Genomic DNA, 14,063 nt, shown 5'->3' on the forward strand with positions numbered 1-14,063 from the left:
AGAGCTTGTAAAGAGCAGCCTTTCGACGGAGGTCTGGTGGGCAGATGTTTGAAAGCACTGGTAGTCAGCAAGTAGGTGTAGACCGGACTGTACCACTAATTACTCTCATAACTGAATTCAGTTGGACGTCTACTTTCACTTCGTGGGCGCTTCGGAGCCAAACTGGTGCACAGTATTCTGCTGCAGAGTATACCAGTGCAAGGGAGGCTCCTCGGAGGACTGATGTGGTTGCTCCCCATGTACTGCCTGCCAGCTTTCTCATAAGGTTCACTCGTGTTTGTTGTATCTTCTTGGCCAAGTTGGAAAGGTGTTTTTTGTATGTTAAAGTTCTGTCCAGAGTGACTCCCAGGTATTTTGGGCTTTCGTTGCGTCTGACTGTGCCAAGAGGGCCGAACTGTGGGGTGATCTTTGCTGATGAAAGACGATTAGAGAGATGGAATAGGCTTACCTCGGTTTTAGAAATTTTTTATCGTAATGTATTACCCACTCAAAGGAATTTTTACCATATGGGAGTATAAAAAGTGCAAGCTAACGTATACTACAACAAAAATGTATCTTAACGTGAACAGGCCGTCTGATGATGAACCTGTCGGTTCGAAACTGATAACGGCGCTGTTTATGAAAACAATTAACATTCTAAAAAGTGGCATTGTCATCTCTGCAAGAATCAACCTGCATTAGTTGTGTTAATCTGTTTATCGCACAGAATGGCAAATAGTGTTTGCTTTGCTTCGAGAAAGACTTTACTCCTCGCAAAAAGGCAAGAAAAGGCCCCGGACAAGTGTTTCGCGCGCCGCGCTCGGGACATTTCTATTGCCGGTTTTAAGCTTGTCGTTTATCAATGGTCGTCCTCGGACGGCAGCCGGCGAACAATTGACATGTCCACCTCTGCCAGGTGGTCCGCGGAACCACCCACGACAGCGGCGTCCGTTTCAAAAGCGGAGCGGTGACTTCGCAAGACAGCGTCGGAAGCCGTCAGGTGCACAATAGCCTGGCTCGAGACTAGGTGGTCGTAATTTCGAGAGGGGGGTGGAGGGAGGAAGGAAGGACACGTGTACGGCAAAAGCAGCGGTAGGTACGCGCCAACATGCGTAGTAGCCGGTGGGAGCAGCTATTTGCTGCACTAATGGCAGTGCCATTTGGGCCAGTCACGAGCGAGCGGGTACCGCTGGCCGCGGTCTCTCCCTCTCTCTCTTTCTCTCTCTCTCTCCCCCGGCCGGGAGGTTTTTGTGAGCGCGCTCCGTGACGCCCGCCTCGGGGCCAGATTTCTCTGTCCCGCCACCACGTGTGTGGTCCAGCGGCGCGGGCGCTGGCGCGGGCGGCGGCGGGGAGCGGAGGGCGAGTTGGGCGCCGCGGGGAGGGGAGGGGGCGGCCTCGGCGCAGGTTGCCAGGCAACGGCCGCGGCGCCAGCCAATCCCAGCGCTCGGCCATCTCCGGCCGCCGTCGGCCGCCGCCGAGCTGCGGAGCGAGGAGCGGCAGAGAGCGGAGTATACCAGAAGGAAGTCGCAGGCGAACGCGCATCAGTCCGGACCGAAAAGCGCGTAGCGGACGTTCTTCTCAGTGCTTGCGACAGTGCGCGTCGTTCTGAGGTAGTGCGGTGCCGCGCCCGCGGCGATCGTAGTCAGTCACGGTGCCGGCTTCAGGGAGCAACCGTCGCGCGAGCCAGCGGGTCGCGTTTCTGTTGGGACGCCTGCCCCCCGGCGCGAGGGCGCGTGTGACGGCAGAGAGTGTTGTCGAGTGCGGAGCGCCGCCACCACCCGCCTAAATGTGGATACTGGAGGCTGGCGGCGTGCAGTGGCTGCTGAAGCGGACGGCCGAGCTGCCTGCCCCTCCGCACCGACATGGTGAGCGCGGCGGCGACCACGACGACCGCGACTACGACGACGACCTCGTCCCGGAGGGCGTCCTCTTCTTCGTCCTCCTCGAAGCCGCCGACGGATCCGGACCTGCTCGTCAGGCCTAGCTGGACCGACGCCGCTGTCGCGCTCGCCCAGGTCGACAAGGTAAGCGCAGAGCGCCAGTGGCACAGTAGTTGCGCGTGCGCGCGGTGGGGTAACGGGTTATAGGGAGAGGGCCGCTGACCCGTGCTGCCAACAGCTGGCGCGCGGCACACATACACAAGGACGTCTCGCGGCCGCCGCCACTGGCGGAGCCGGGCTGCGCTGTTTAAATCTCGCGCACTGCCCTGCACGTGTGCGCAAGTGCCGATGCGCGGGGACGCCAGTTTCCTGGCGACTGGCGAGCGTGACACGCTTGCGGCGGCGGCCGGGACCACCCACGATCCACGCCACACCGAGGCGAGGCGCGGTGCTTTCTTTATGGAAGACCCTCCCGGCCCTCCTCGGCGGAGGACAAGAAAACGACAAAAAGGCCGCCACTCTGTCTTTCCCAAACTGTTGTGACAGGCGACAGGCGGCGCTCTGGCACCTCGTGCAGCTTCCCAATTGCCTGACACTGCAAAAAAAAAAAAAAACACCGGTCTCCACTTGTCAGCTCCTCTCGACGTCATGTATTGAGAACTTCCGCTCTAAACCTCCAGTTTTGAAGTCATCCAAGCATAAATCCGGCAGCTTACCACACAAAATCACACTAATTCGTTCATTAGCGGTTTTCTTTATGCCCCTGTACCCCAAAGTTGGCTGACGAAGCATTTAACTTAACGTAGCACCCAAATTTCCGAGTGTGAATTTACATACCTTATCACAAACCTTAGAAAGCCACTGTCATGTGGCAGTACTTTGCTGAGTTGAACGTTTTTGCGGAGAACACGGTGCAAATTTAGTAGCAACACCTGTTTTTCCCTTTCACTTAAGTTTCTAATTCAACATAATAAACCTGTCCAACGTAGTTAATGTTTATGTTCACTTAGTGCTGTGAAAAATAAGAGAAAAATTCCACACAGCTCGTACATAAGACCTCTGCTACACTATCAAAGATCTGCGACAAATATTTTATAAAATAATGTTTGTTTGCATGGGCATTTACTGCAGCAGCTGTCAAAATCAATTATTATTCGTTTCTCCGTCTTAAACTGACTGCAATTAATCAAAGAGAATTTTACACCAGTTGCGTTTCAAATTGGATATAAATGTTTGTGCATTTTTCGTTATTTTAGATTCCAACCAGTATTTTGTTTATAAAGTAGATGTGGCAATTTGCTTACGGTATTTCAGCCTCTTGTTTACAAATTCTCCAAAATACTGGAGAATATGTAAACAAGAGACATGAAGACCGTAATTAAATCGCACACCAACTTTATAAACAAATTGTTGGTTTTAATTTAAAACAACCAAACTGGCAGAATGACCACAGAAGATGCTTTGTAAATAAAAGCAAAACGCCTCTGGTGTAAAATTATCTTTATTTAATTCCAGTAATGTTAAGAAGGAAAAGCCAATAATAATTCCTTTTATAAAATCTATGACCACACTGTAACTTACAAAATATGTCAAATATTTCATAAAAAGTCTTTTATAAACAATCTCTGACAGATTTATTTTAGACTGTAACACGGTTCTAAAAGATTTACATTGCGGCACATGCAGACGCCGGTACATAATCCATTCTCTACCCTACTTTGACACTTCCGCGGTTTTTTCCAACACACATTGCGTCTCCTCTGTGATACAGGCCAGGAATGTGTTCTTTCTCATCTCTTTGTTGTCTCTGTGTTGCGTGCTGACGCCTTTGACCACATTTAAACTAAAAATGCACGCCGTCTTTTGATTGACTGTGTCACTCAAAGTCTCTAACTGCAAAAGTAAATGTTATTTTTAGTCAGTTGTTGTTGTATTTCTACACTGAATATTTCATTAAATAATAAATTTTCCAGTTTTGTTTACATTTGACCCTCGCTAAGCAGGAAAATGCCGTCTTTGTTGGAGATAAGTAGATGTAATAACAGCTTTCTAAACTACGTCCTCACAATCCTCTTGCTCGTCGTACTAAAAGTGCAAGTATTAAGATATTTTGAAACGAAAATCAGGACCGTAAAAATAAGAACAAATCGACAAAAAATGCCACATTATGTAACCGAAATAGACTCCAGAAGTAGCATTTTTACTAACAGTGACAATGACTTGGTATATCCATCAATTCCTTTAATACCCTGGAGACAAAATTGTTATGGATTTAGAGTATATCTCAACCATTCGTCAAAAAACGAGAGAGATGAGCACATTTTTTAGCTCGGAAGTGTGTACCGTCACTCAACTTGTACTATAATATCTCTTGTAACCCTTCCTATATTTCTTTTTGCATTTCTAGTCCTCTGACAATTACTTTCATATAAACCTTATTCGGTTAATATTCGTGCAATTTAACTTCAATTGGGCAGCATAAATTCACCATGATACTTGTTAAACTTAGTTTTCGCTTCTTATTTAGCTGTGATCGAGAGCAGCTGACATAATGCACTTGGAAATGGACTTCCTGGTAATTGCATATCATTATTGGACGCATATAGATTATATACTTCGAGGTATTTTATCATTTGATACCAGAAATTCTTGATCCACACCGAAAACGTACTGCGAAGGTTGCCGTTCTCTTTTGTGCAGTATTGCACTTGTTCTGCCGATTTATACGTTTTAGAACGGTCCTTTCAGGACGGCAGCAACTAACAATTGTGTAACTTAGTGTGGAAACACCCCGCTGGCGCTGACGTTCAGCACTTCAACAGAATTATCGATTTCAATTTTCGTTTCAGTATTCAGTGTCAATAGCGTAGCACTACTGTTATTTGTGGTAAGCTTCGATGTTACTAAAAAAAAACAGTGGACCTAGAGTTCTGTGAGAATTCATTCTTTCCAAGGAGAAGGGTCTTTCCTACATACCTGTGTAAAATATATCAACAGCGGTAACTTTATTTAATAATTTTATTTCGGTGCCTCATTACCAATCAGAGTTGTTGTTGGAGGTGTAGAGAGTCCACATCTATGGAGAAGTTCTAGCTGTGTACGGAAACCAGTTGGATATAGAAGTCTCTATAATAACACAAACGACTGGGCGACTTACGTAGTGTCGTGTATAGGACCCTGAAGATCGTGCCAGTGAGCCACCGAACCCGACAGCTAAATAAAATTATTGAATAAAATTACGGCTGTTAGTATCTATTTTCTTCAGGTCTTCGAGCAGGCGACGCCCCATTCCATCACACAAGATGGAATTACAGGACCTTTCCTGAAGTTTCTTGAGACACTTAGAAATTTCAGTAGCTGCCTTTTTTAAGCAGTGCAGTAACTTTATTGACAGAGAGTTAGTAGCCAGTACTGAACGTCAGCAGTCGTTAAAGAAGCTGTGTTACAACCATTTTTCGACATTAATTTACGAAGTTCGTGATGTACACGTAGTGAAGAGGAGAAAACATTGACGAATCGCTCGCCGTCCATTGAAGAGGAATCTAGGGACGTTTCGTAAAGAACAAATACATTTTTGAGACACTGCAAAATTTCAGTGGTTATTTTGTTCGTGCAAACGCAGTACCTTTAATATCAGGGAGTGAGTTTTTCTTGCACAGAATGTAAACAATCAGTATGGATTCCTCAGAAAACAGTGTTACAGTAATTTTTCTGCGTTAATTTACGAACTTCGTCATGTAAATCTTGTGAAGAGCACAAAACAACGGTGATCGCTCGCTTGATGGAGATCTAGCGAAATTTAGTGAAGGAGACATACACGTTTGAGACCCTGCGATATTTCAGTGGTTGTTTTGTTTCTGCATTCGTAGTAACTTTGGATCGCTCGCTCTGATGGAGATCTAGCGAAATTTAGTGAAGGAGACATACACGTTTGAGACCCTGCGATATTTCAGTGGTTGTTTTGTTTCTGCATTCGTAGTAACTTTGCTGTCAGGGAGTGAGTTTGTGCCGGTAGTTATTGTAAACAATCCGTGTAATGGTTCTTCAACAGTCGGTAGAAAACCGTGTGAGAATAACCTGCCATTTACAACGTTAGGCTAAGCTAGTGGAGAGCTCAAAGCGATCATGAACCACTCGTCGTGTTTTCAGGTGGGAGAGGAGGTTCAAATGGCTCTGAGCACTATGGGACTTAACATCTATGGTCATCAGTCCCCTAGAACTTAGAACTACTTAAACCTAACTAACCTAAGGACAGCACACAACACCCAGCCATCACGAGGCAGAGAAAATCCCTGACCCCGCCGGGAATCGAACCCGGGAAGGGAGAGGAGGGGGATGGCTGTAGTTCAAATCCCCGTCAGGCCATCTAGTTTTCGTTTTCCGTGGTTTCTCCAAATAGCTTTGCAAGGCAAATGCCCAGGTGCCTCTGAAAAGGAAACGACTGATTCTCTTTCAGCCAGAGCTTGAGTTCCGTGTGTAATCTCATGGTTGGCGGGATTTTGAGACCGTAACCCTCTCACGGCTGTAGTTGTAGGCAGGCTGGGCACGGCTCACAGTAGCTTGCTGGACGGGCGCCCGCCGCTGACTGGGCCAGCTCATGAATGGAGCCGCGGGCGCCTGCCGGCTGTTACGTAACGCTGACTGACATCAGCCCCCGCCAATGACGCGCGCCGACCTGGCCTCGAAGTGGGGACAGCCGCGCGGGTCCCCTCTTGCTATCTGTCGCACACGAATGCCGGACATTTGCCACGCCGGACGTTTGCCACGCCGGACGTTTGCCACACTTGCTCCTTCGCCAGGTAGCGATCCCTCAGGTAAGGGCCGTCCTTCCTCGTGCTACTTCTGTCCGCTTTCAAACCGTCGTATTCACATCTTACTCGATACAACCAGTACGTAAGGGACCTTCTTCTTCGACATCTTGGCCAAATACAGGGCTTCTTTTCCGAAATCGAAATATTCACAACTTTTGGCAAACGTAAGCAATACCGACGGTTATGTCAGTATGTAATTAGTTCTGCCAAGTATAATATAAATCCCTCTGTCTCCCTACGATAGCTTCGTTTCACGCTTACTGATTGCGATAGAAACAGTCCATCGCCATGGGAGCAACAAGAAAGGAACGATGTAAAGAGAATGCGAATGTACGCTAATCATTTCTTCTTGATCACTGCATTTGTGCCCACTTTAATTACTACAACTGCATGCCCAAAAGACAATAAGGAAAGAAGAAACTGGTAAGTGAATGTTTGAAAAGAAGAACGACATACTCCATATTAATTTACTCTCTAAAATGCGATATCCCTTGCGGTGAAACATGTGTAGCGGGACAGTATTCAAAACATGACTGAAAATACGTTCACTAAATGGAGATAAGAACATCTATGTCTGATATGTCATCTAAAGTCGACGTACAATTTTAAAATGTTAGAAATAAGGAAATGAAGTAATACAGGAGGGAAAAGCCCTAATTGTAATGATCTGCACTACAACAGAAACAAGAAGCAGAACTTAAGGAAAAATAATGTAATGTGTGTTCCAGTTCACAAACGACATTGAAGCAGGTAGCTCCTGTGACTTAGTATGGGCAGAGGCTATATTCTACAACCGGATTAAATTAATAACTGGCTCCTTTTACCGACCCCCGGTCTCAGATGAAACAATTGCTGAACAGTTAAAAGAAAACTAGAGTATCATCACAAATAGGTACCCTACTCATACAATTATACTTGGCAGTGACTTCAATCTACCTTCTGTATGTTAACAAAAATACATTTTCAGACCCTATTGTAGATAGAAAACAACTTCCGTAATTGTTCTAATGCTTTTTTAAAAATTATTTTGAACAATTAGTTCACGAGGCCATTCAAATTGCAAATGGTTACGAAAACACACTTGACCTCTTAGCCACAAATAATCCTGAACATCACGACGGATACAGGGATTAGTGAACACACAGTCGTAGCGAGGCTCAATTCCGTAACAAAGAAATTCACCAAAACTAAACACGAAATATATATATTTATAAAAGCAGCTAAAAATTCGGTTGACTTCTTTCTAGGAGACAGTCTCCAATCCTTCCAAACTATGTAAGTGAAGACCATATCTGGCTTAAGTTCAAAGAAATAGTATCAACAGCACTCGAGAGGTTCATACCAAATAAATTAATAAGAGACGGAACTGATCCCCCATGGTACACAAAACAGGACAGAAAGCTGCTGCAGGAGCACCGAAAAAGGCAAGTATAATTTAGACGAACGCAAAATCTCCAAGACTGGCGAAGTTTTACTGAGGCTCGAAATTTAGTGCGGATTTCAATGCGAGATGCATTTAATAGTTTCCACAATGAAATTCTCTCTAGTAATGTGGCGGAAAATGCAGAGAGATTCTGATTCTATGTCAAATAAACCAGCGGAAAAGCTCAGTAAGTGATGATGATGATGAGGAGGAGGAGGAGGAGGGGGAGACGACAAGGGACCCGACCCTTTCGGAGCAGGTAAAATCGTGGCAAATGTCCGACGTGGCAAATGTCCGTACACCGTCGCACACACCCCTGCCGTCAGAAACTGCACGCCGGCCAAAAGGCTTCCGAAGATACATTCAGTGTTGTGCCGAAATAGAGGAAAATGCCAAGCAGCTAACTGCAAACTCTGCAGAAGCGATTCGATGTTTTACTCTCAGTATCAGTTTCATTCACACATGACATATCGAAAGCTTCGGGTCAACGCTGTCAGATAGATGCACTATTTCTTGATTTCCGAAAAGCATTTGACTCAGCACCATATCTACGATTACCATCAAAACTAAAATCATACGGGATGTCAAGTGAAATTTGCAACTTTATGGAAGACTTTTTCGTAGGGAGGACTCAGCCTGTTACCTTGGTTAGAGTGTCATAGTCAGATGTAGAAGTAACTTCTGGTATACCCGCGGGAAGTGTTTGGGACTCTTGCTGTTCATACTGTATATTAATGACCTTGCTGACAACGTTAATGGTAACCTCAGACTTTTTGCAGATGTCTGTGATGAAGTGCTATCTGAAAGAATCTGCATAAATATTCAGCCATACCTCGATAAGATTTCAAAGGGGTACAAAGATGGGCAACTAGCTTCATATATTCAGAAATGTAAAGTTGTGCACTTCACAAAACGAAAAAAACGTAGTATGTAGGACTATATTATCAATGAGTTAATGCTGGAATCGGCCAACTCGTGCAAATACTTGGGTATACTTTGTGGGAATATGAAACGGAATGATAACAAAGGTTCAATCACGGATAAAGCAGGTGGTAGACTTCGGTTTATTGGTAGAATAGTGGGGAAGTGCAATCAGGAATTGCTTACAAATGACTCCTGCGGCAATTTCTAGAATATTGCCAAAGAGTGTGGGATCCGTACCGAACAGAACTAAGGGGGGATATTGAACGTCTACAGAGAAGTGCAGCACGAATCACAGATCCGTGGGAGAGTGTCACAGATACTGGAGGAACGGAACTGGAAGACTCTCGAAGATAGACGTAAACTATCCGAGAAAGTCTAACCTGCTTTAATTGATGACTCTAGGAATATACTACAATCCCCTACGCTTCGCTCACATAGGAATCGCCAGGAAAAGGTTAGAATAATTACTGCACGCACAGACGTATTCAAACAATTATTCTTCCCGCGCTCCGGACGAGAATGGAATGGGAAGAAACTCTAATAACTGGTATAGAGGGATGTACCCTCTGTCATGCACCTCACTGTGAATTGCAGAATATAGATGTAGATCAGGCAAAGCTGTCCCCAACGCGAAAGCTTCTCCCTGTTCGAAATATTTTATCGTTGCCTTCCCCAACCCTTAAAATCATTTACCTGCCAATTATTCGGAGACCTGCAGTTTATTGTAGACTCAGATCGACGGCGACAGTGTCGTCAAGAGTGCCCGAGGGAAGTGTGATAGAACCGCTATTATTTTCTATATACGTAAATGATCTGGCGGATCGGGTGGACAGCTATCTGCGGTTGTTAGCTGATTTTTTTTTTATTCTCTTTTTAAACTTACTGGCTTTCAGAACTTGTCCATACAGCCACCTTATCACAGGAAATGTCACATTACAATTGGTTTTGACAGTTAATGGGGCAGATATTATTTAAGATGTACCTTGTTACTGCGTAACATAGGAGTAACAAAGGGCTGGTTCGAGACAAAATAAGATTTAACAAGAGTATACGAAAACGACTAAACAAGACGAACACGTAACACAGGGGGGGGGGGGGGGGGTACACACTGGTCGTATATTGTAAAAATCCTACTATTAATACAATAAGAAATGATAAATTGACGTTGGTACACATTCGGGATATTCCCAATTCAGTCAACATTAATGAAAGTATATCTAAATTAATATTAAAATATTCTTCGTACGTCCTTCGAGAATTGTTTCAAAAGTACTGGATAGAGAACTGAATATCTGTGCAAGTCTCTAAGTACCACCTAGACAGACCAACAGAACAGTTTAAAAGCTTGTTTGCTGATGATGCTGTTGTGTACGGGAAGGTGTTGCAGTCAAGTGACTGTAGGAGGATAAAAGATGACTTAAACAAAATTTCTAGTTGATGTGATGACTCGCAGCTAGCTCTAAATGTACAAAAATGTAAATTAATACGGATGAGTAGAAAAACAAACTCGTCCGCAGCTCGTGGTCGTGCGGTAGCGTTCTCGCTTCCCACGCCCGGGTTCCCGGGTTCGATTCCCGGCGGGGTCAGGCATTTTCTCTGCCTCGTGATGACTGGGTGTTGTGTGATGTCCATAGGTTAGTTAGGTTTAAGCAGTTCTAAGTCCCATAGTGCTCAGAGCCATTTTTGAAAAACAAACTCGTAATGTTCGGATGCAGCATTAGTAGTATCCTGCTTGACACAGTCACTTCGACTAAAGGTCTAGGTGTAAAGTTGCAAAACGATATGAAATGGAACGAACATATGAGGATTGTGATAGGGAAAGCTTGACATTCGGTTTACTGGGAGAATTTTGGGAAAGCGTGGAGCGTGGTTCGTCTGAAAGGAGGCCACATATAGGACGCTGTAGTGCGACCTATTCTTGAGTACTGCTCGGGTGTTTGGGATCCGCACTAGGTCTCATTAAAGGAAGACACCGATGCAAATTCAGAGGCGAGCTGTTAGCTTTGTTATCAGTAGGTTCGAGCAACACGCAACGGGTTTTCGGGAACTCAAATAGTAATCCCTGAAGGTAAAGGCGACGTTCGTTTCGAGAAACACTGTTGAGAAAATTTAGAGAACCAGCATCTGAAATTGACTGCACATCGATTCTATTGCTGCCAACATACATTTCGCGAAAGAATCTCGAAGATAAAATAAGATACCTCGCTCTATTTGCGAGTGGGTCAGGAAAGGAAATAAATGGCAGTGACACAGGATAGTAAGTAGATACAGATGTAGAATTTTCACATTAACAGACTATAATGACAGAAAGAAAGAGAAGACCGATTGCGGACTAAACCCTGCTCCTTTAGATTTAAGGGTCAGGAAACTGAACTGAATTTTTGCTTGACGTAACAAGTGCTACGGCGGTGGTGTAGCTCCATTTGTATTCCGCCGTGTGTGTTAGACAAACTAATATTGTTTTTCCCCATTCCAGCGTACGAAACTAATAAACGTAAAATTATTTCAATATGGGTGATGATAAATTTAAATTAATACATTTTTTCTTAAAAGGAAATATTCCAAAATGCTAATCGTTTCCACAGTCAGTATCAGGAACACTAAGTCGGCGTAAGTATGTCAAATAATGCAGTGATTATATTGCTTTCTTTCTAGAAGTGCTTCTTGTAGGTTAACTTGACTCTCCAGCTGTAGGCACAGAGAAAAAACATGTATACTTGGATGACTGGCAGTGACTGTGAAATAGGTGAAATGTCCTAACGCGCTGCATTAAGAAACATACGTCAGTGTGCTTGTAGAATGTGAGTAATTTTGATGTCACCCTTATAGCTGTACACACATTTTAAGCAACGTAGCTGCTCGAGGTCATTCTTGTGCAGGTTTCCGCAACACGTGTGACGAACACTGCCTCTGTCGCGGTTTTCTGTGTTTATGACAACATATACTAAATGCCATTCCGACAATTTCCTCCAGCGAACACAGTAAGTCAAAATAACAAATCTACATGACTGTAATGAATAAAGGATAGTAGAATCTTTTCTCATAAATGTTGACATGCTCCAGTAGGAGTATGTGTTTGTATTATCATTGCAGGCACTCTTATTCTGTTTAAAAATTATACACGTTCATCTAACTGTACAGACTATTTTGTTCACTATTTCGAGGTAAACAATATATCAGTAACAAAAATAGAGGGTGTTTACTGAAACGTTACAAATGGATAACCAGCTAACCTTGACGTAAAAATAAATGAAGGTATGTTTTTTATACATTTTTTCAGCGATTAAAGAATACATATAACATATGCCTCGACGTTTTATATATATTTTGTAATTAGTGACTTGTACGTTATTAACCTTTTGGCCACCAGGAATGTTTTCGCACTGTGTGTCAGGTAGAGGAAGTGTTTGCTTGAGAGGACAGGAGTGAATTCTGAAACTGTTTGACGAACAGCAGGCCCATCGCATATTTGTTCCTTATTTCGAATTCCTCCTCCAAAGACGATAGCAATATTAGTAATAAAATTAGCAGCCTCAGACTTTGCAGTAAAGGAGATTTTCTCCTTCCTAACAGAAGCGAAAAGAAATATGAATTCACGAACTTATCTCATTTAAAGTTGTTTTTGACTGAAAACAACTGCGTCAGGATGTTACTAATTAGACTGTGCTTTCCGCCAGTTCTCTACGCTAGTTTGCAACTCGTTGTCTGTGTCAAAGTGATGTTTTCATAGCCAGCGGATTCCGTGAGCAGATATTAAACTCAGGAGAGTCCAGTTACGGCCTTTATTGTGAGTGATCAAACGCCTCCCATCGAAAACGTTGTAGGCGCGTCTCCATTGTCCCTGCGGAGTGCGGTTGAGAATTGCCATGAAGAAGGAAACGAATGACAGTTACGTTATATGGGCTGCTTGGCATCAGGCGAAATGTCTCACCAGGTCCTCATACTTGTGGGAGACACTATTTTCTAGGTATCGTTACGTGATTATTGTGCGCTGTGATGTGATCGATGGGCATACTAGAGACACGGTCTAACACATCTGTGCAAAGCTTCATCAGATATTCACTGTGGTTTCCATTTCGAGCCCGATCGGACCTTAGTTTCCGAATAGCCCTCGTAACATTCCTGAATTGGACCGGCCTCCCAGAATTCCGACCTGAACCCAATAGAACGCCGTTGGGATGAATTACAAGCGATTAGCGTCATTACCCTCCTTGGTTTTGGCTGTAGAGCGAGGAAAAATGGATTGTCATTCCTCCATAGACTTTCAGACATCACATTCAAAGAGACTCGAGTAGAGTTCAAGCCGTCACAATGTGGACGTACCCCTATTTATGATCACTAATGGGTGTGCGGATACTTTCTGCTTGGTAGTGTTTGTACGTCGTATCGCAAGGCAGCGCCTGCAGGTGGCGCCTCGGACGGACGGCGGCGGCCGCGTCCTTCGCCTCAGTTGTGGCGAGGGCGTGCCCCTGGTGCGGTGCGGCTCAGCGCGTAGGCGTGGGCGGGGATAAGCGGCGGGTCGGCCGTGAGGCGCCGCGGGTGGTCCCGCCGGTGACGTCACGCCATTGTCACACGGGCGAAACAGCGGCACGCGTTCCCGCGGTAGTGCAGCAGCGAGGGGCTCTACCGCCCTTTGTCGACCGTCACGTGACGTGAGGTGACGTGCGCACGCATCCGCCCATTCCGACAACTAGTGCTTGTGCGACGTGTCCGCACGGACAAATTCGTCCATAGATCCCTCGCTCGTCTAGAAATAGGGATACGAAGAGATTATAGGAGACTGTCTTGGCCACATGTTGCTTTATTAAAATACTCAGCATTGCCCGCATATGTAATTATTCCAATCTTCTATTAGTCATTCTCCTTCTTCTCGTTCTCTCTGTCCATCTTCTCCTTCATATCCTCTACGTCCATATCTCCTACAAGCCATCTCCCTATTCAACACTTCCATTCCCTCCCTCCCTCCCTCCCCCCCCTCCCCTGCCCCTCTCTGTGTCCATCTCCTCCTCCCGACTCTCCGTGACCGTTTGTTCTTATCCTTCTGTC

At 44.9% G+C, this 14,063-nt stretch overlaps 1 protein-coding gene across 1 annotated transcript in view; it reads left to right on the forward strand.

Annotated features, from left to right (window-relative positions):
* Positions 1-1,501: 1,501 nt before the first annotated feature.
* Positions 1,502-14,063, forward strand: part of LOC124795292 (protein patched) — a 149,013-nt gene continuing 136,451 nt past the window's right edge. Inside the window, exon 1 of the mRNA XM_047259250.1 lies at positions 1,502-2,003. Coding sequence (XP_047115206.1) covers positions 1,842-2,003 — 162 coding nt within the window. The 5' untranslated portion in view covers positions 1,502-1,841. The remainder of the gene's footprint in view (positions 2,004-14,063) is intronic.

This window comes from Schistocerca piceifrons, chromosome 4 (assembly GCF_021461385.2).
Source record: "Schistocerca piceifrons isolate TAMUIC-IGC-003096 chromosome 4, iqSchPice1.1, whole genome shotgun sequence".
Lineage (NCBI taxonomy): Eukaryota > Metazoa > Arthropoda > Insecta > Orthoptera > Acrididae > Schistocerca > Schistocerca piceifrons.